General features: G+C 35.3%; 1 protein-coding gene across 2 annotated transcripts in view; it reads right to left on the bottom strand.

Moving 5' to 3' along the window:
* Nucleotides 1-8831, bottom strand: part of LOC121376048 (cyclin-dependent kinase-like 5) — a 47753-nt gene extending 38922 nt beyond the window's left edge. For both annotated transcript variants that reach the window (XM_041503826.1, XM_041503825.1), the window contains exons 1-2: nucleotides 8474-8831; nucleotides 636-728 (exon numbers count right to left, since the gene is read on the bottom strand). In XM_041503826.1, the coding sequence (XP_041359760.1) occupies nucleotides 636-672 (37 nt within the window). In that variant the 5' untranslated portion in view covers nucleotides 673-728; nucleotides 8474-8831. The remainder of the gene's footprint in view (nucleotides 1-635; nucleotides 729-8473) is intronic.
* Nucleotides 8832-23354: the final 14523 nt, after the last annotated feature.

Consider the following 23354-nt stretch of genomic DNA (forward strand, 5'->3'; position numbering starts at 1 on the left):
AAAAATTTTTTAATTAAACTCCATGTAAATTGACTGTTGGGTGTCAACAAATTACCAATATCCATGCAAGATATTAACAATTCAACATAAATAATGGAAAAGAATTTCCGTTCAATAAAACTAGTCACAGCATATTAGTCAGTGACCACTGGGTAGTTACAACACAAGGGCAGGAAAATTAGAAAAGACACACATTCCCACCCCAGAGACTTACATTTTAGCAAAAATACTTGATATACACTTAAATTCCAGATACAACAGCACACATAATGTTCTTTGATATTTACCAATCATTGATCACTGCAGGAAATGAGAAATAATCCAATGGATTGACTGAGGGAGGAGTCGATCCAGTGACCCACCCCACCTCAGATGAGCATTCTACCAGTGAGCTAAATAAGAGTACACAATCTGTTGCTACAAATATTTCAATTACAAGTGGTCAGTAATTAGTACAATGATTGAACGGCAGAAATGTTAAGGGCTTTTGCAATGTTTTCTAATGGTGCCAAACACACAAACTTTCATGCAGAAGACAAATTAAAAATATAACAGAATGCGAACTTTAAAAGGTGATTGCATTTACCGGAGCTTTTAAAAATGAATAAGACTATATGTAGCTCACAGTGACTTACCTTCACCTACAACCCCCAGTATGTCGTATTTGTTCATCACATAGCAGTTGTTTCTTTTTCCATGATCCACTAAAAAAATGCATTTGAGATTACCTGTGAAAAAAAAATACAAACTAATTCATAAACATCCAGATAGGTATTTTGGTGCATACAATATACTCAAGAACATTATTATTATTGTTATAATTAGTAAGAAGGCCTCAGGGGAGAATAGTCTAGAACTAACTGAGCTACCTTCTATAAATAAAGATTTTGTTATTATTATTATTATTATTATAACAGAAAAAACATGAATATTAAAAAAAAAAATTCATGGTAAAAGTATTTCCGTAAATAGATTGTCAAAATGGGTATAAAATGTTCACAAGACATTGATAATTTTAATAGACACAAAAAGTAATGTGTAACACGATACATCAGTAGATTTAAAACCAGTCTGAAATGTGATAATGACTTTCAGGGCTCGAAATTCATCAGAAAAATATGTGACCCAAAACAAAATATCTGGGCCACTAAATTTTCATTTTTAGTGTCCCAAACTTGCTTTAGGTAGCCCAAATGCGAAAAATATTCATATTTCAGGTTTGTTCAGTTTAATTATAATTTTTTTTATAAAAATAAGCATAAGTAATACTGATTTGAAAAGCCACTTCTAGACAGCAGATATCAACATCCATGATATTGAAATGAGATTTTCCGAATGGTCTACAAAATCGATGTTTATAAATGGATGTAGGCAAATTATGGGAAGCATATACGTTCAGTTTTGTGAACCATAAGCAAGATTTTAATGTGGAATAACTTTATGTCATACAATTATTAATAGTAGCTCATATGTTATAGAATGATCGCCCAAATAATATCTTTTTAATGACTAAGGCCATTATTTTTATTATTTAAAGTCGCCCAAACAGTATTTTGGTCACATTTGGCAACTGGCAGTTTCGGGCCCTGGACTTTGTATCAAAGTAATTGAAAGCTTTTTGACTGAACTGTTGAGCAAGTGCAGATGACACTATAATGCAAACTACCTAAATTTTCCATAATTTTCTAGCCTTATTAAAAATAGAAAGATTTGTTATAATATGACAACTCATACATTTCATTCAACCAGAAAATAATTTGGGAGTATGTAATAAAAACAAAACAGTGCCTCTACTAGATGGTTATGAGTCTGAAACCTTTTGAAATTAGACAGTATATAATAACTATATTCATATGCTTTGAACATTTTTAAATAGAAGTTCTCTTACTAAAATACATCTTTAAAAAAAATGTATTAATTAATTTTCAAAATTTTAGGGAACATAATTTTACTCTCCGTACCCTCTGGAGGAAACCCTGATGAGAAGAGTAAATTTGTAAAAAAAAAAAAAATAATTTCAGCACATTCCCCAAAACACATACTTTTGTTAAAGCCTAAAATGATTAACAGTAGTAAGAAAGCATGTTATCAGTATAGCGGCCTTGCACCTCCCCACACTCCAGCTGTGTACTCGATCACTCTTACAATGTTAAACCTACTTAACCTGCTGCACATAAACACAAACATAAATCTTAGTACATTCATGTTGGTTATCAACCAGCAATGTTTTTATTACAGTCTCGATAACAGATGGTTAAAAAAAAGAGCAAAATAAATAATATATGCAATTAACTCAACAAGACACAAAAATCTAAGGTCATGCCATTAATTATTTACTAAAATAGTGATTATAGACGGAACCAAATGTCAACAGTTTGCATAAGCATCTTAGACATTGATTGGACATCTATACATTAATAATAATAACCTGGACAGAGAGTGATAAATTAACAAGATATTTTAAGTAATAAAAACCACAGATTTTATGAAAAAGCTACATGTATATCATTACTAAAAATGGGATGGGGTGTAGCCAGGGATTTATCCAGAATGTTTTGCCAGGGTTCCATGTCTGTGGGATATTTTTTCAATGTTGAATTAATTTATTGGAACAGACATAATTAAATATTGGGAATGTTTAGTGCTGCTTTCTTTGGGGAAGGGCAGGGAACATTTTGTTTTCAAAATCTTGATTAGCGATGTTTCTAGTCAACTGAAAATCGATTAGCAACTACTGTTTAATGTTTTAAAATTGTGTAGCGATCTCTGTAACTTGAGTAGTGAATCATGACATGATACTTAACAAAATGTTCCCTGAAGGGGCTTTTGTTCAGATCAACAGAATGCCTGGATAATTTCCTGAGAACTCCATGGCAAAACTCTTGTTTGAGGTGTGATGGGGCTCAAGATCGATTGCCCTCTGTGGACACACACAGGCTTCTCCAGGACAGGTGAGCAGTTGCTCATACTTGCCTCATACTCTCTCAAAGATGGAACATACGAGTGTTTTTACAATCAACTTGTATCATTTACCTTTATTTGATTTTGGCAAATGGAGAGGCCTGGTATATAACATAAGCCTTGCTTTATCAGTAAAGTAGCCTATAAGGTGGTAAATTTCAAAAGAACCATGTTGGGCACCAAATAGCCATAGTTTAAAAATGAAGTAAGGTATCATTAAATTTCTTTCAATTTATCAAAACCATGCATTTTAAATCATTCAAATATGATACATAAAAACAAACATGGTTTTCAATAGTTTGTTGATGCAGTAACACAGCCACAGTAGCCATTTAATTTCTATTGACAACTGTATGACAATGCCTTAAACATTTTGAAAGTTTCTGACATGAACTGCCCTACAACTAATGATCACAAATCTTCAGACTTTTTATTAAATGTCATTACACATTTAATATTGAGTTAAGAGGAACATAATAAGGAGAGACATATGCTCTTCAACTGATAGTAAACAAATAAATGTTTGACGTTACTGAATATATCAATAATTTATTACGTCAAATTACCAACTCTACAGTTTTAAAATGGCAAATGAAATATGCAATAGTTATCTTTGAAGTATCAGCTGTTATCAACTATTTTATTCAGCTGAAAGGATTAAACATGTCTCCGTGAGCGCTGTATTTTCTGTGTCAAGTATTTGCACAACCCAAATCTGATCATTTGGCTGGTGTCATACAAATCACAGAAACCACACTTTAATCTGCAACTGCTCCAAGGTGCTGCCCAACAGAACACTGATTTACTGAACTGTGCCTATAAACTTTCTTTACATCGACTGATTTATGTGATACATGCAATTTAATATAATGGAAATCACAGATAGTGTCAAAAAGAAATTGTTTGTTAAATGGCCACTTAAATCATATTTACAACCCACTTGAGCATACATATATACTGTTATATATACTGTTTTAGATTAACTACTCATTTATAAAGTTCTACATGTGGAAATGACTAATTTGTGTGTGCGTGTGTGTGCAACTGTACTTATTTATAAACTAAGTCATGGACACACGCATGTACATATTAATCTTTTTTTTAATAAAAGAAATATCAAAAATCAAAGTAATTATTTTATGAAGAATTTTTTTTACATTAAATCCTAAACATAACAGAAAGCTAAGATTGGCTAACATAGGTTGAAACTAATATTAATGGAATAAAAAAAATGCAAAGGGTACTATATTTTTTATAACCTGATCATACATAAGTCAATGATTAAGAGTTTTTGACTGAAATAGAGGGCCATACTGGAAATGGTTTTGTTTTAGCCAATTTAAGACGCATTCCAGACACGTTTATTCCATTATTTCATCATCAACACGCCCTAAGTGATCTGGACGCATGGAATCATTTAGCCAAGTCAATCCGTCACTCATAATCCCACCATGATCTCCGCTATCATTCCCACTATAAACCTATTGTAAAAAATTAGTGGAAATCACTTTCTTCTCCTGATCGTCTGGTGGAATTGTGGGAATGGCAAGACGAGCCTATATTTTGAAAGGTATAGAGGACGCTTCAGTTGGTTATGGTTTATTCTCTCAGGCCGAAACGCCATCGGAAATCCGTATGTAGCCAATGTACATTACAATCAATGGGGTTTCCGTAAGCAGAACACGGGCTATGTTACTAACACCAGAGCCGTGTTAACAGTTGACGTGTACCTTACTATAGTGGAAAGATGAAATGTCACAATAACTTAATAATTGCAGCCACTATATCTGCAAACTACATCAATATATCACTATGCGTCTGAACATTGATATAGTTTAGGTATTTTGTGGATTTGTTTAATTATTTATTTAAACAACACTACTAACGAAATTAAAGTCTACAAAATGACGTAAATTGGCACACTGATATTGGGCAATCGGAAATCCTTGTAACTTCATTCGAAACAGAACCGAATGTAGCTATACAGTTTACTGACTTCTTTGAATATTTCTACAAGCGGATAGATTTTCCCTTACAAACAATCTAAATTAGATATGCATCATTAATGGTTTATTTTGATAACAAATAACTAAACTATAACAACATAATATCAATACGATAACCAAGAGAGTAACAAGCATCGCACCCCTATTTGGAAATTGGACTTGCCTGACATCAGACCTAGAAACAATCATGGCCGCCAAAGTTGTTCGCTTTGAACAATCCAAAACACAATTTTTAACATTAAAAAAATAAATAACAAACTCGTACAAGACGTGGATGTTGTCCGTCTTGACTGAAGCTATGGAAACGTGTTCTTAAGCTGTTATTTCCGAAAAAAATATGGACTCATGGATTTTCAGAATGTACTCATGAAAATGAGCCAATTCAGGAGCAAATGAGTCCATTGGAAAAAAAATGGACTCCTGGGAAAAAATCCTTAATGCTACCTCTGACAAGTAAATGTGGGTAGCATAGATACTGGCATTAGGTTTAGAACTGATGAAAGTACTAAAATTCTTAAACAACTTATTATTAAATACCACTGCCCACGTTCTTTTTTTCAGTTAATAATTTTCTCTTCAGCATTTTTGCATAATATGAAAATGTGGAGACAATTAATAATAAAAATGTTACAATTTTTTTCTGCCAGTCTTACCACTAGAATATTGTCTTTATGTTTCACAACAATCATGGGTAAAAGTTGTATACAAGTGCACTTTAAATTTTCAATATGTCAGTGTGGTCAGGCATGCATGACTAGTAGCAAAAATGTAAATACTTCATATTTCAGATATGCAGGCTATGAATTCAGCGTGATTCCATGCTTTCGCGAATCCCCAATTTTGAGTCAGAAGTGTAAAATTATGCAAAGGAATCCCAAAATATCTATATTAAATCATGTTTATGATTCTTGCAGAATACAAAACAAAATCCCCAAATTCAATGCCTGATATATTAGATATTATAAAAACCAATAAAAAAATATAACTAAACGTGTATGGTCTAAAAAAAACTACCCACAAGAATATATATTTCTTTTTATTTTAGGGTGCTTACATTAATTAATGCTCTTAACAAATAATGTCTGCACCATTGTTTTTTCTTCACACAAATTAAATACATCATCATTATGTTGTTTCTTTGATCTTTTTAAATTTGATGTGTTTTTACACTAAAAAATAAAAGTATACAAATGACTTTTTCTTTCATATAACAATCACATCCCAGCTATGATAGCTCATAGCTGTTTTTTAATTTTTAATGATATCAGTGTTTCCAATGATGTCACTTTGCATCTTCCTATAACAATAAATTAGGTGCATGATGCTTTTATTTTCAGAATAATGGAAAACTCTGAATGCAAAATTGTCATTTAAAATTTTTAGTTTGACAATTACTAACGCATCTAATTGAATGAAAAAAATGTGATTTAATTATTTTTTTTACAATTAAATCAAATGTTGCAAAATATGAAGTGAAATTAGGGAAAGAAATGTTTTATTTACTATGTAATGATGATGGCGTGGAAAATGTCTGTCAATGACATACCATAAAAGGTACTTTGCCTCAAAAGGGAGGTATTTTTAATCTGAGAAAATTAATAATAATTTGTATTATCTCGATTAGTGTTTACATCAGGTGTTTTGTCTACAGAGACCTGATTTTGACCACAATATATAGCTCAAACTGTAGGACTGCCATGTTATGACACAGATAAAAAACTAGGGGTGCAACGATACGGACAAAACCGTATTGCGATATAAGAAACCGTATTGCAATATGTATTGCAATATAGTTGATATTATTTAAATTTAATATTTATGGGTTGGGTCTTTTTTTTAATGAAAACAGAAGGCATAACTTTTTAATGATTTTTATTAGTTTCAGCTGTCAGGCTAAATGTTTTAGGCCATATTTTTATTTTTTAACACAATACTTGTCTACTAGAACACCGGTGTGACGGTGTCAAACTATTTATAAATTGTCACATTCGGAAATCCTTACTATCGGGCTTTTCCATTGCTGCTCGCTTAACACGGAAATGTACGTATTGAGTCGCTATGTTTCGGCAGATCGACCAAACCAGAGCCGAGGTTATTAGCCGAGGTATTTTGAACGATCGGCTGAAGTATTCCGAGTTCAGTGAAAAACAGCGAAGTGTGATTCTCACTTGTTGGTTTATTTCTTTGAAGATGATAGCCGTAGCCGTATTCCAACGTAAATGAACAATGAATGATAATGTATAAGTAACAAAACATTTATTTGTAATTATCGTTAACTGGTTATTTTCAATGGACATTAAACACGTTTTGTTTAGAAGTCAGAACCAAGTATAACCGACCTATCACTTCGTATGCCAACAAGTAAGCCGACTACGCTTAACGTGATAGTTACACTTCCTGTCACCACCAATTAATAAAATGATGTGGTTTTTGTTTGTTTATTTGCCTATTTCAAGTCAAATAAAATACAAGGAAAAAAAATAGCGTATAAAAATCGCGATACGCAAAACTGTACCGCGGTTCGTATCGAGCTGATCAATTATCGCGGTATACCGGTTTATCGTTGCAGCACTATAAAAAACCAAACAAATTTCTACAGATTTCATAAACACCACTTTAGCACACTGATTATTAATCATTGGCTATTGGATGTCAAACATTTGGTTATTCTGACATATAGTCTTTGAGAGGAAACCTGTTACATTTTTCCATTAGTAGCAAGGGATCTTCTATATGCATCATCCCACAGATAGGATAGCACATACCACAGCATTTGATATGTCTGGAACGAGAAATAACCCAATAGGCCCACCGATGGGGATCGATCCCAAACCAACCTTGCATCAAGCAAGCACTTTACCACTGGGCTACGTCCTGTCCCTGAATCTATAGTCAGTCCCATCCTTATCCAAAAATATTTTTGTAAATAATTTCAGTTTGGTTTGACGTAAGAAGAAAAGTAAGTGTTTTGGAAATAACAAAACACATTACTATTTTTGTGTTCTACTATAGTGACAGTCTGTCCCATGGGGAACGCCTTTTTACATACTATGGAATTTTGCTGCAAGTTATTTATTTCTAAGCAGACTGTTTTCTAAACTGACCACAAAATAAGTATATTTTTGTTATTTTTAAAACACTTTTACTTATCTCTTTATGTCAAACCAAACTGAAATTATTTACAAAAATATATAGAATAATATATATATTATAGAAAACAATTGGCTAAAAAATAAATAACTTGTAGTAAATTCCATAGTATGAAAAAAGGGACAAATTATAGAACAATATTTCATGTAAGGGCAAGAGCACATTTCACTGGTTATCTCTCTCTCTAATTTATACTGAATTATATTAAAGTGAAAGGCTGAAAGCATATCCAACACAAGTAAGTGAAACAAAACAAGATGCAGATACACATTGTAAAATGGCATTATTTTACCACTTTTAGCTTCAGACAAATTTAGGCCAAACGACACATGGATGATGGATTGGTCGTTACTTACCTCTTCATGCATAATCTATATTCAAATCATGACCTCCTATATTGACACCAGCATAAGTCACGTCACAAATATTATTTTACAACATAAGTCTCTTTCCTATATTGTATAACGGGGAAAAACATTTTATCCACAAAACATGAAGCGTTCGTCATGCAACATGTTGTATTTGCAGACGACGTAAACACACTGTAAAACCAGATTTTGTCATTATTTGTCTCATATAACTTCGATGTGTGAATATTTTGCCAATCACGTCTTCTATAGGCTTTGAATTAAGTCTTTTTATCTCAAAATTACACGCTGTTATCGTAATTTTATAGCATATTGATCATAAAGCTGTCTATCTATAAGGCACACACCGCCATAATATTTTCCTTGCCAACAAACCCACAATGCATCGGGTCAGAATTCTTTTCCGGCAAGTGGACGTCTTTGACGGGGCCTTGCGTGGGATATTGCAAATAGAAAAAAATAAAAATAAATAATAATAATAATAATATACTCTTCAAAAAAAGTAGGGAAACTCTAATTGCCAAAATTGTAAGGTATATTAGCTGTGGGGAATGGTTATATGATAATAGTGAATTAATTGGGCAAACATTACAACCGGTAGTTCAGTAGGTTTTATAACCACCAAAGATCTTGAAGGACGATTGGGGTCAGAAGTGAAATTTGTAAGTTGACGGTTTTTAATCAGTAAATCACAAATTCAAACAATACAAATGACTAAAAACAAAACAATAACAACTGTATGATCAACAGAATGAAAAAGATTGACAGAAATAATGTTCCACAGTGATTAATCGACCTTCCTGAAAATTGTCAAAATCGAGAATGACACCCCACGCACTAGCCCGAGTACTCTGACTGTAAGAGAGCTAGACGGACATTTGGACATAAACACGCTCTCATTACAGTCAGAGACCAGCCTATGTCTTTTTTTTTGGCAATTCCTGACTACCAAACGGTAGGCAACGAATCCCGCTCTAATACCACAACAATCCTATGTTTGACGTCAAATGCCTTTACATCAATCATTTTCGAGTTAAGTGATACAAAAAAATCCACATATTAATCACTAATACACATACTACAGAAAGAAACCCGACAGCACCCACATTCAGCTACGCTTCGTGACACTCCGTCGCAACAATTACAAAGCTGGCGATCTATTTCGAGACTGGGCGATTCCGCCTTGTGCAGCAGTTACAGGGGTCGTCTCATAAGAGGAGGCAGTACGTAGCACATACTTTTGCCGTATCCTGTTAACACCCCAAATGTATCCTTCAAATTCAAAATGGAATCAATAATGTGTAATTGTTTTGGTTGTAATGACGTAATGAAATCCAAATTCATCCAAAACGGCATTAGCCAACTCTTCCATGTTGTAACGTGATATGAGACGGCCCCTGTAACTGCTGCACAAGGCGGAATCGCCCAGTGCGCGATCACGTGGTCTACGTCTCGAAAAATCGCCGAGCTTTGCAATTGTATGCGACGGAGTGTCACGAAGCGTAGCTAAATGTGGGTGCTGTCGGGTTTCTTTCTGTAGTAAGTGTATTAGTGATTAATATGTGGATTTTTTTGTATCACTTAACTCGAAAATGATTGATGTAAAGGTATTTGACGTCAAACATAGGATTGTTGTGGTATTAGAGCGGGACTCGTTGCCTACCGTTTGGTAGTCAGGAATTGCCAAAAAAAGACATAGGCTGGTCTCTGACTGTAAGAGAGCTAGACGGACATTTGGACATAAACACTCGGGCTACCCACGCACGTGTACGGGGAACTGCGTGATGCACGTGCAAACTATGGAATGTCTGTCGGTGTGTTGATAAACAGACCTGAACGTTACTTACTAGGATGTCTGTGGTCAAAACGTATGTTCGGTCTAATAGTTGATATTAACATTAATATTTCAGGTTCCCCTACTGTTTTTTGAAGAATATATATATGGTAAATTCTACTGAGAATCTCTGGAAATGTTTTTTTTCTCCCGTTTAAAAACAGTAGCGGTCTGGCGATTGGTGTTAGCCTATATTAAGGCCTCTCCCAACATTTTACAATATGAATATTTTACAAGCAACAAAATAAAACATAATAATTAGGCTATATAATAATAATAATAATAATATGAGTGAGTATATAAGTAATTGTTCCACATTTACTAACAAAGAAGGGGAAATAGCAGTAATAAAAGGTAAAGAGGATGAACAAGTTATTAGTTTAACCATTATACATTATATAGAATTAGATATCGTAGTTTAAATTAAAAAAACAAAAAGAAAAGAAAGAAAGAAGGCGAATAGTTAATTAATCCTAAAACGTTTGCTATTTATAATGAAGTTCTGGACAGATTTGAATATAGCTCTATTTTCTTGAAGCCAATATCTCTGGAAAAATAAGTACTACGTTGGAGTGTATCTCTAGAACAAGCTGTTATAAAGAAAATAATGAAATGAAAGAAAGAAAAAGTTAATGTGAAAATTTTAAATACCCCCCCCCCGAGACAGACATTAGCTTAACCAGCATTTTACATTGGAGACACCAACATGGGGTAGTGGTGGTGATGAAAGTAATTTAACACACTGGGTGGTTTTTTTTACACGAATTATGGGGCTACAAATGTTTATAAAAGGTAGTGGGGAAAAAGAAGTGTTTGGGGAGGACACAGAGAACAAAAACAACAAACTAAAAATTATTACATGTAGTTTTTAAACGAATATTAAAACATCTTAAAATGTACATTTGTGATTTAACATTTTTACCCACCAAAAATAGATGGTAGTAGTAAGTACCTAAATTATAAAGCACCGTTTTTAAAAGATCTTATTGACATTGTATTAATATTGGTAAGAGCAATAAAGCGGCCCTATATAATTTGAGTGGAACAGACATTCGTGTTTTGACTGATATGTTCGCTGTAAAACGTGAATATCATTATACATGTACTTCATTTTATAGATGTTGATCAAATGTTTACTTTAAGTTTCGTTCGGCACATGATCTCACTCTTAGTTGTTATACAGGTTGTTTAGACAACAAACAACAAACGGTTTATCTTCTCAAGTAAATACCGTCTGACAATTAAATTTCACTCTCCTCCCCTCCCCCGACCCCAGTGGGCCACGCCGTGAAGTCTGAGGTTAGAAATCCAAATCTGACTGGTCGTACCTAATCCAAAATAACTAGGTGGTAGATGGGTGGGTGAAAACACACAAGAAAACAAGGACCCAAAAATATATCTTTATGGTCTTCTGTCAGAAAAAAGGGCACTTTAAACCCCCCAAAAAGGATATTTTTCATATTTTCCGGGGAGGCACCGCTACAAACGGACCTTGTTGGAAAACGTTTTGAATGAGGTAGAAGGTACAAGCAGATATATTTTCAGAGGTAAGGGCAGGCCCGTAGCCAGGATTTTGAGAGGGAGGGGGTCGTTTAGGCTTACAGTTAGGCACGAAGTGCCCTACACGAGGGCGCGAAGCGTTGACGAATATTTAAAAAAAAGTGACCGGTAGGACCGACCCCCCCATTGGCTACGGGCCTGAAGGGGGATCTTTACCATGGCGCTTGTAGTATCTAGGAGTGTCGAGTCATGCTTTCCTGAAAAATATTTTTAATATATATATATATATATATATATATATATTAGCAGGGGTGTTTTCTCACACACACCCCTGCATACGCGCTCGGTGCATAAAAATAAATAAACTATATAATGATAATGTTGAGGGTATGCAGTACTACAACGCTTATAAATGCGTGTATGTTTTAACAGTATTCAAAAGACATTGTAAATTAAACTTTTCTATCATTTTAATGTCCGCAAAAGTATGGGGTGGGTGGGGATGGGGGAATGGGGTGAGGGGGATTCATATTTCCCAGAGCCAACTATAGGTCTGAATTGTGACGTAAGGTAGAAGGTTTATTCAAAAGGGGTGTATTTATATTAACACTCGGGTTGACAGTGTAATTGATCAAGTGTTCGCCTCGTTTCCTGTGTACATAAGAACCCGTGAGCATTACAACCGCGAACCTGTCAACCTGGGTGAATTAATACCGCGTGAAGACCCAACATGTCACGCATAGTTTTGTCAACGTGTGCGATCTTGTATCCTCGTTGTCATCACAGTAAGGGGCTTGTCACGTACACGGAACTGATTTCTTACATTGCCCACCCCATGCAGAGACAAGTGCTAATAGTAGTTTTAAATTCGCGGCTGAAATACTTTTTAAAAAATTTATTATTGCACTGATTAGAGTAAACGGGTGTACGTAACGAGTGTGGAAATCAACGCATTGTTCACCGCTCTGATACCGTCAATCATACATCACACTTAAACGACTAGTGCAAGCAGCGTGCAGTTTACTGTTATTTATCCCCAGACCAGATTAGCTACATAATCTTTTGTAATTCCTTAACGAATGGCTTGTGTACTTTTGATCTGTATAGTGGCGGTTCCAAGGGGGTTTACCCCCCTTTAGCTACAAAGTAAAAAACCCACAACCCCCTCAAAAAAACACAAAAAACAAAACAAACAACAACGGAATCTACCCCTCACACGGCACCAACACAAGACCCTTCCTGGCTGATGCACACACTACAATATAACATTCTCAAGAATGCTTGGTATTTTGTCTTTGTAGGTTTAAAATGGTGTAGGGAGGTGCCAAAATGGGGGGGGGGGGCGCACACACACACACACACACATATATATATATGATAATAATATATGAGTGGCCGTTAGATACAATTTATCTTACAACGAGCGAAAGCGAGTTTGAAACGTTTTTAAACAACGAGTTGTGAGATAAATGGTATCCAATGAACACGAATGTATTATTCTATTTTTTACATATCCTCAAAAACCAGGTTTTAATCAAATTTTAAACTCTTTTTCGACTAAAAGTTATTTACAATCTTTTCAACTGTAGCTAACTTGCGCGTCACAGACAAATGAGTGTCAGGTTAACTATACGTCATATGTAATCGATTTCGATCGTGCTGTTTTTCCATTGGATATACGGCATTGGTGACCTGGCCATCATCTAGGAGCAGTCAGTCGTATGTCTTGAAATTGTTAACACACATACACGTGTAAACAAGTATGTGTTATCAAATGTAACGAATGATGTTCTCACCAACGGGTATGTAAGAAATATATATATATATATATATATATATATATATATATCGGTATAAACTATCGCTGCTTCTACAAAGTAGGGAACACACGTCCCCATCCCCCGCCCCACGCTTCCTACGCCAGTGGGTTTGCTGTTCCAACCAGTCCACCACAACTGGTCGAAGATCGTGTATGTGCTTTCCTGTCTGTAGGAAAGTGCATATAAAAGATCTCTCGCTGCATTAGGACACATTTAGCGGGTTTCCTCTGAAGACTACGAGTCATAATTACAAACTGACATCCAATAGCCGATGATTATTAAATCAATGTGCTCTGGTGGTATCGTTAAACAAAACAAACTTTAACTTTGTAGGGTTTTCTGGTGTTTTAACATTGGTATGCTACAGTTTGACACCCTAACGTTTTAAACTTACCCCTCCCCCATTCTCAGTATCCTAGATTCACCCCTGTGGTATGCTCTTATGTGTGCACAGGGTGATACTTAATTTAGCAGTGGTGTCTAGACTATTTATAGCGGGGTGGGGGTGGAGACATGCTCCCTGGAAAATGAATTTAAATTAAAAGAACATTTTCTTGATCGAGAAGGGGAGCTAAAATCCCCCCCCTCCCTCCGCACACGCGCACGGTCCGAATATATGTGTATGTGTTTAATATGTCTATCAGATCTGTCTTTGTCCGTCTATCTGATCTGTCAGTCTGTCTTTATTCGTCCGTTCTTCTTATCTTTATCTTTGTGTGTCTGTGTACATACGTCTGTCTGTCTCTACGGATACTAGTATGTAGATTTGTGTCTGTCTTGTCATGTAGACCTTTTAGGTCTGTTTACACAAGATGAACACAGTGGATTTAACTAAGGGTGAGAAAACTGCCAACTCAGTCTTTTATGTAAATTTACAACGTTAATACCCAAACTTATCATTCTAATACACCAAATAGTATCGGAGTGGGTCAAAGTTGGAGGTACACCCAACCTTTCGTCCCACAGGTGAGGCTACCAGTCATGCAATTGGTGATAAATGTGAGAGTGGTTGTAGTGATATAATGTTGTTTCATATGGCCAGTAAATTCCTGTAATTTAATTTGAACTAGCGTCAATGTACCAGGCTACCAGCTACCATTGTGCTTGAAACGTACGGGTCCTACTAAAAATGGCATGGCATTTTTTGTGCGAAACTAGGGTAGTCATAAACTACCCGTTATGCGTTATGTCTGAAATGAGCAGCTTAATCCCCCATTTTTTTTAGATTTACTTTAAGTGTGAGGGGTGATAGTATTTATATCCATGGTGTATATTAGCTCGAGTACTCTGACCGTAAGAGAGCAAGATGGCATTTGGACAGTTTTATCAGAGCGGGAATTTTCGACTACCGTTTTGTGGGCACAGATTCTCGTTCCAGCCAGTGCACCACGACTGGTATACCAAAGGTTGTGGTATGTGCTATCTTGTCTGTGAGATGGTGCATATAAAAAAATCCCATGCTACTAATGAAAAAATGTAGCGGGTTTCCGGTCTAAGACTATATGTCTAAATTACCAAATGTTTGACATCCAATAGCCGATACTTAATACATCAGTGTGCTCCAGCGTCAAAACGTTAACAGTATTTTTAGATTGCGCAGTTTTGATTCTCTGGCCGTAATGAGAGCGCTATGACTGTCCAAACGTCCGACCTGCTCTCTTACGGTCAGTGTTCGGGCTAGGTGTATATGTCGATTAATACGCTGCATGTAGGACTTTTAGCCAAATGTTACTATTGTCGTCTATGGGAGTTGATTTGATGGTATACACCGTATAACCGTTGAACTGGAAAGGTATTTTTCTTAACGATACGCAGCACATCTGTTAGCAGTCGAAGCATGATAATCTACGCTAACTGCATCACTGAAAAGGAAGGAAATGTTTCATTTAACGACGCACTCAACACATTTTATTTACGGTTATATGGCGTCGGACATATGGTTAAGGACCACTCCTTTTGATTAGCAGCAAGGGATCTTTTATATGTCAACAACACTGCCTTCCCAGTTGCAGCATTTGTCATATCGCGGTCTTTGATATACCAGTCGTAGAGCACTGATTGGTGCGGAAGGTGGGGCTCTCCGAGGATATAGGCTTTAACCTCCCCTCCGTTAGATGAAGGCCGTTAGATAACATTTATTCTATGAGTTGTTTTAAAACGTATCTAACGAGCGAAAGCGATATATTTTTAAACAAGGAGTATTTAGGTTTTCCAACTAAAAGCTAATTTACAACCTTTACGCTTGTAGCTAACATATCCATTACAGAGTAATCAATTTCAGGTTAGCTTATACGTCACAGAGCTATCAATTTTGATCATGCTTTTTTATTAAATGGCATGGCTGATACGACTGGGTTCACCACTTAGGAACAACCAGTCGTATGTCTTTAAATCAATATCACACACGTGTATTATTGGTATGTGTTATCATAAATAGCCAGTTATGTTCTGACTAAAGTGTGTGTAAGAAACTGAACTATCGACGACTACTACGTATACTGAGCGAGAGAAATAAGGGAACAGTTGGAAATACTGGGAAATATTGTATCGTCGTAATATCTGTATACAATACAAAGATGTAACGTGGGATAGACTGTCAGTAACAGAGGCGGGTCTAGGGCCACTCCGCCCTAAATATATTTAAGTACCACTTTTTTTCTGGCTTAAATTTTGTTCTACTGGGTTCCCTTTTCGGGAATAGGTTATCCACATGCCCGTTTTGTTCGTCTCCAAAAATTCCTGGATCCGCCACTGAGTAACATGGTTGATATCCTGACACTATATGCTGTTAGTGTTGGGGGGGGGGGGGGGGGGGGTCCCTTATTTTATTAAAACAAAAAAGAACTATTGCTTTTTATATTAAATCTCCTCTACTGTATTTATAATAATATAATAATAATATAAAATGGTTTAGTCAGATTTTTTTTATGTCCATACCGCTTAGAACTTCTCAGCTACTCTGAAAATAATACATTCCCTCTTTCAAATTGGAAGGTGAATTATACTTCCAACGCCTATGAAATATTCGTTTTGTTGCTATGCTCTATCTAAAAAAAATTAGACAATGTTGGGAACACGACCAACATTTAAAAAACCCAACCATTGTTGACAACAAATGTTGGCACAAAATGTTGATCATGTGTGCTTATCAAAAGTTAAGTATTGTTTTCAACTCATTTTTATTCATAAAATAATATGTATCCATTCAAGGCAGTTTTGTTCTTAATTTAATTATTTTAATTTAGTATGTATTGCCAAATTAAAAACCAACAAACACAAAACACAAACAACAACAAAAACCAACACCCACAAACCAAAAATACCCCCCCCCCCCAAAAACAACAAAAAAACAACAACAACAAACAACAACCCCCCCCCCCCCAAAAAAAAAGAAAAAACCCAACACCAAACAACACCGCAACAAAACAACCCCCCTCTCGGAAATCCAGTAATGCTGGTCAAATGCGCCAAAGTGACAGCGAAAATTACGGGGTAAGTGGCCTATGTTACAAGGAAGAGGCGGTATTAAATGCTGTTTTGTTTAATTTACATAATTGTTAAAGGGCCCTTAGTTTACTCCTAAAAGTTCAATATAATTCACAAATAAAAGTAATTAAGTGTATAGTTTAAATCCAGAGTATTATTTATTTTTTTACTTGTTATTCTATCGGGGAAAAAACCCACAAAAAAAAAGAAAAAAAAAGAAGAGAAACAAAAACAAACAAAAAAAAGAAAAAGAAAAAAAAGCCCCCCCCCCCTCAAATATAACAAAACATAAACAAAAACTCACCAACCCCCCCACCCCAAAAAAACACTATAAAAAAAATGACACGACTTATACACGATCAATTATTTAATATTTAAATTATTTTTATTTCAGTTAGGAACACTTTAATATTAATTTTCAAATAATTTTAAGATATATTCTGAGAAAACTACGTAATTACAGCAAATAACTTGATCATTCTTCATAAAATAACACTTGACTTGAAGAGAAATTGTCTACACACTTCAGGTACTTATTTATTGCTATTTCAGCTTTTTTACCGTTACATCTTACTGCTTTATGATCAATTTTGGAAAAACAATTTATTGAAACAAAACAAAACAAAGAAAAACAAATAGCCTAAACAAACAGAAAAAAGAGGGAAAAGAAGCTTATATTTTTGACAATTTTTAAAAATATTGCAAAATAGTAGTTAATAAAATTAAGAATAAAAAAAAAAATGCTGAATTAAACTACACAAAACTTGCTAAACAGACGTAGCAATCGGCAACCGTAATAATAAACACGGCAGACGGACGTAATACTCTTTATTGTACATCAGAAATGGGATTATCTCACCCTTTCCCCTTATATGACGCTAACAGACAAATGTTTCTCGCAAAAATCCGTGCCTCGTTTGATAGGATAATTGCGCTTGTCCAAATAGCCGCAGGTTTATACCAAATCTGTATCTCATAGTTTTTCAACTGAAAAAATAAGCATACTTTCGCATTATGTTTGTTCTAAAATGAGGAGTTCCATACACTCGCAAGCATAATTATCCCGTCTGTTGACACTAGGGTTACGGACAACCACTGACGTCACAATGGGTGTCAAGGGCACCATTGCGTCACAATAGGACGATTGTGCCTTTTGTATGGATGTCATATATTCGATGCTGTACAAAATATGACAATCAATGTCAGAATGCTTGATCCCGCTTTCTGTAAAACACCTGCATCAGTAACATTTTAGAGATAAATTGAAACGCTATTGTAGCGTTTGATTGAACATGAAAACAAAACGTTTGTGTGTAGTGCTTCTGGCCATGGATGGGTCGACTGAAACATTTTAATTAAATAGAGAACTCTGTACTACCCTAAAAGATGCATAGTCCTATACAAGTATCATCGAAAACCGGTTTTTTTGCATAGTAATATAAAGATAATTTAATTAAGTATTTGTTTGTTGTTATTTATTGTATGTTGGATCAAGTCTGATAAAAGTTTCGGATATTCACGGACGCATTAATGTATTTTAAGAAGGACCCCCATCCCACATTTTTGTGGAGTGTAATTATTTGAAGTCGACGAGAAAATATATACTTGGCATATATTGTTATATTAAATGTATTAGATGATCATCATTCATTTAGAAAACATCATAAATGGATACTTCGAAGATAGCTTGGTAATTCAACATAGCTAATCAACAATAATGATATGAAAATTTGGGGTTTTGTTACATTTTGTCAACACCGCAACATTATGCCATTACGATTTTGATCAAATGTCTAAATAACCAAATGTTTAAAATGACATAGCTTTAAAATGTACTGGGGTGTCGCTAAACAAATATTCCTTTGCATTCCTACTGTTTTTGGCCATTTAATTGTGTGAACATGCAATTGTGTCCAACATTCTATTTTCGTGGCAACTGGAAGCTTTCTTAGTGTTCCTTGTTAAAACAAATGAAATATGTTCATGCTGTTTTGCTCTTTCACAAATCACATGAAATATTTGGAAATTTTTTTATTAAAAGAGAACGAAGTCTGTCAACACCGGAGTTAATAAAATATCTAAATAATCATTTGTTAGATGTGAAGTAGCTTTGATTAGATATGAAATAATTTTTAAATGTGCAGAGGTATCGTTAAGCTAATGTTCATTTCGTATCCTAATGCCTTTGCCGTTTTCATTAGATGAACGTGTAATTATATCCAACTTCTGATTTTTATAGACACTGGAAGCTTTTTCTGCGATTTCACTGGTTGATAGTCATTCATAAAGATGACTCAATAAATGTCCATCATATATAAAATAGTTTATGATTTATTAATCGTAATTGTAAATGATGTCAACACCGTAACTGTTTGTCAACACCAATAATTACTATCCCACTGAAGCGCTGTATTCAGAAAATTCATATTAGTAAGAATATGCACTATAGGAATTATATCAATTCATAGACTTTGGGCCACTGATTCAAGTAGACAATATGAAACAAAATATTCCACAAGACATAGGTCAAACGAGAGATCATGTCAAGGAAGACGATAGAAAACCTCAACGAAGCTCCACTTTTACCTCTTACTTATTAGCGGCATTCTTTATAACTCAAAGAAAATGTTTTGTAGAATTTTGGTTCAATGTCTTTGATTATTCACCAATTATGTAAGAATTTTTGATGATCCACCATCTGTTACGGTGTTGACCAACTATAAGACCCTGTTCCAGAAAAAAAAGAAGTTTATAAAAATAATAAAATCCTGTGTAAAGATCACTGCTTGAATTTGAAATACATTCACCTGACCCCAGTGACTATAAAACATTATATTTCAAAAACACTATTTTTTTACAACGGTACCTACTATGCAACGTGACACATTCTGGGATATGACACCATATAACCGTAAATAAAATGTGTTGAGTGCGTCGTTAAATAAAACATTTCCTTTCTTCATTCTGGGAGAATGGCCCATTTAGCAAGCAATTACCGCACTTTACTGCCACTTGCCTCGGTCGTGTAACGGTTAAACTGGTAGGAAGTTTGGACAGCTGGTAGGTTCTGGTTTTGCATCCTGGTACCGGCTCCCACCAAGAGTGAGTTTCAACGTCTCAGTGAGTAGGTGTAAGACCACTACGATTTTTCTCTGAGATTTGTGCTTGAACCTTAATTAGATATAGCCAAAGCTAAAATAAAATAAACGTTAGGCGTAAAAAATATATGTTTCCGGGAACCCGACTCTGCCTACAACAAAAGGGACGACCCTATTTTTTATTTTTGTTTATTATTATTATTTTTTTTTTTGGTCTTCTGTTTTTTAGATTTTAATTAATTTTTGTTTTTTATTAACATATAGATGAAAAGTTTTAAAATGTATTAAATGTATTAAAAAGCCGACCTACCCAACCTAATTTTGTTGTTGTTGGGTTGTTTTTTTGTGTGTTTTTTTTTTGGGGGGGGGGAGGGGTGTGTGTGTGTATGTTGGGGGGGGGGGGGGATGCATGTTACCTGAATTTTTTTTTGACTTGATTTAAAAAAAAAAACAAGAGCAGAAAACTGACCTCAGTGGGCGAACCACGACGCCACCGAGCCCGGTTACCTCACTACAAACTAAAGATTAACCTATATCTGAGACGTGTGACCAGGACAACGTACTTGAACTTTAATTGGATATAAAGACGAAAGTAAGTTGAAATGAAGTTAAGTAACAGAGATGTAATGAAAGCAATAAATAATCAACTATTAATTTTCTTTGTTCTGACAAGAAGAAATGAAATACTTTTTGCCCGACATACTAAAATAGTTGATCCAAAAAAGTACTGATAACTGGGGCGGATCTAGAGGAGGGGGTGTGTGTGTGTGTGTGTCCAAGGTGTCCGGCCCCCCCCCCCCCCCCTCAAATTTGAGAAGTGCCCCTTTTATTTAGGATTTTTAGGGTTTTTACAGATTTATTTATTCTGTCAATGTATAGAACACTGTAGAATACGTCTTCCAGCGTCCCTGTTGTAGCACTATTATTAGTGCTGCAACGATAAACCGGTATACCGGTATATCACGATGTTTCATCAGCTCGATACGAACCGCGGTACAGTTTTGTGTATCGCGATATTTACACGTTATTGTTTTCTTGTATCTTATTTGACAAACAAACAGAAAGTGTGCAAATAACCATGCATAGCACTCGTCTGTTTACGCGGCGACTTTAAACTTAGCGATGACACGAACTGGCAGCAGGCGAAAAAGTACATGCTTTTTAGCCTGGGAGATCTAATTTAGGAAGGAAAAGTAAAGTAAAGTTTGTTTTATTTAACGACGCCACTAGAACACATTGATTTTTTTATCTTATCATCGGCTATTGGACGTCAAACATATGGTCACTGTTTTTAGAGGAAACCCGCTGTCGCCACATAGGCTACTCTTTTACGACAGGCAGCAAGGAATCTTTTATTTGCGCTTCCCACAGGCAGGATAGCACAAACCATGGCCTTTGTTGAACCAGTTATGGAACACTGGTCGGTGCAAGTGGTTTACACCCATTGAGCCTTGCGAAGCACTCACTCAGGGTGTGGTGTCGGTATCTGGATTAAAAATCCCATGCCTCGACTAGGATCCGAACCCAGTACTTACCAGCCTGTAGACCGATGGCCTTTTTTAATCTTTTTATTTGTGAAACTCAATATTGCACATATACATAAAATTTACAAATAAAAATAATAAAAAGATTCACACATATCCACGCACATACTCTCGCATAGAGCCACTCACACATTTATCACGAACTCACACACATTCACACAAACACACGCAAACATTAAAAGAAAATTGAGGGATATTGATATTATAAGATAATATGACATTTTAAAGAAAAATACTAAATATAAATATCAGTTTTCAAGTGGGTATTTAAAAACTAATTCATCATTATTTAGATCAAGAAAAATATTATTTTTAATATATTTATTAATAAATGCAGAAAATCTATTTTTAAATCTATATTGATTTAAAAGTAGTAAGAAGTACTGATGCAGATAATGCTTAAAAAACTTAACAATATTAATATTTACACCCCTTGATTCCGCTATTAAACGTCTCTTGAAAACTGATATTCTATATATTGAGAGCAAAACATTGATGAATTCATTTGAGCAATTTTGTATTTTGAAGTAACACCCAAAAAGCAAAAACACCCACGACGCCACCGAAGCCGGTGATATATAGGAAGGAAGGAAATGTTTTATTTAACGACGCACTCAACACATTGTATTTACGGTTATATGGCGTCGGACATGGTTAAGGACCACACAGACGTTGAGAGAGGAAAACCGCTGTCGCCACTTCATGGGCTACTCTTTTCGATTAGCCGCAAGGAGTCTTTTATATGCACCATCCCACAGACAGGGTAGTACATACCACGGCCTTTGTTACACCAGTTGTGGAGCACTGGCTGGAACGAGAAATAGATCAATGGGTCCACCGACGGGGATCGATCCTAGACTGACCGCGTATCAAGCGAACGCTTTACCACTGGGCTACGTCCCGCCCCTAGATATAGGTGACCGTCTAGTATGTGGAATATTTGTCATTGTAATGTTGGTTTGGGGGGGGGGGGGGGGTTTCACGATTTTTGTCTGGACTAACGTGGGAGAAACCTACTGGTAATTAAAGGTAGGTCCTAGTAAAGTACAAAAATGTTCCCTGGTGTTATCTCAAGCTGTTAAACGTTCCAACGGCGTTATCTGTTATTAACTTTCTGGACACAGTACTGAATACTCGTACGTTATATATATATATATATATGGTAATTAAAATTCATACATTTTATTCCTTTCATTTATTATTTATTTCATTATGTTAAATTTAGACAATTAGATTTGTTTTGCTTCTGCCTTCATTAAACAAATCCATAAATATCAGATATATATCGCAATACATACTGCAATACGGTTTGTCGTATCGCAATATATCGCAATACGGTTTTGATCGTATCGTTGCACCCCTAACTATTATATTATGGTCCATGTGAACCGTGTGTAATTTTTCAATAGTGCCTTTTCATAATGTTATGGTGCCATTTTTTGTCTTGGACCTCCCCCCCCCCCCCCATCAGAAAAGCTGGATCCGCCCCAGGATAAACGAATATCATTCTGGTTACGCATACAATCGGGTTAAAACAAACAAAATTCTGCATAATTAACCTCAATGAGTTCAAAACAAAATATTTAA

The sequence above is a fragment of the Gigantopelta aegis genome, chromosome 6 (genome assembly GCF_016097555.1).
Source record: "Gigantopelta aegis isolate Gae_Host chromosome 6, Gae_host_genome, whole genome shotgun sequence".
Lineage (NCBI taxonomy): Eukaryota > Metazoa > Mollusca > Gastropoda > Neomphalida > Peltospiridae > Gigantopelta > Gigantopelta aegis.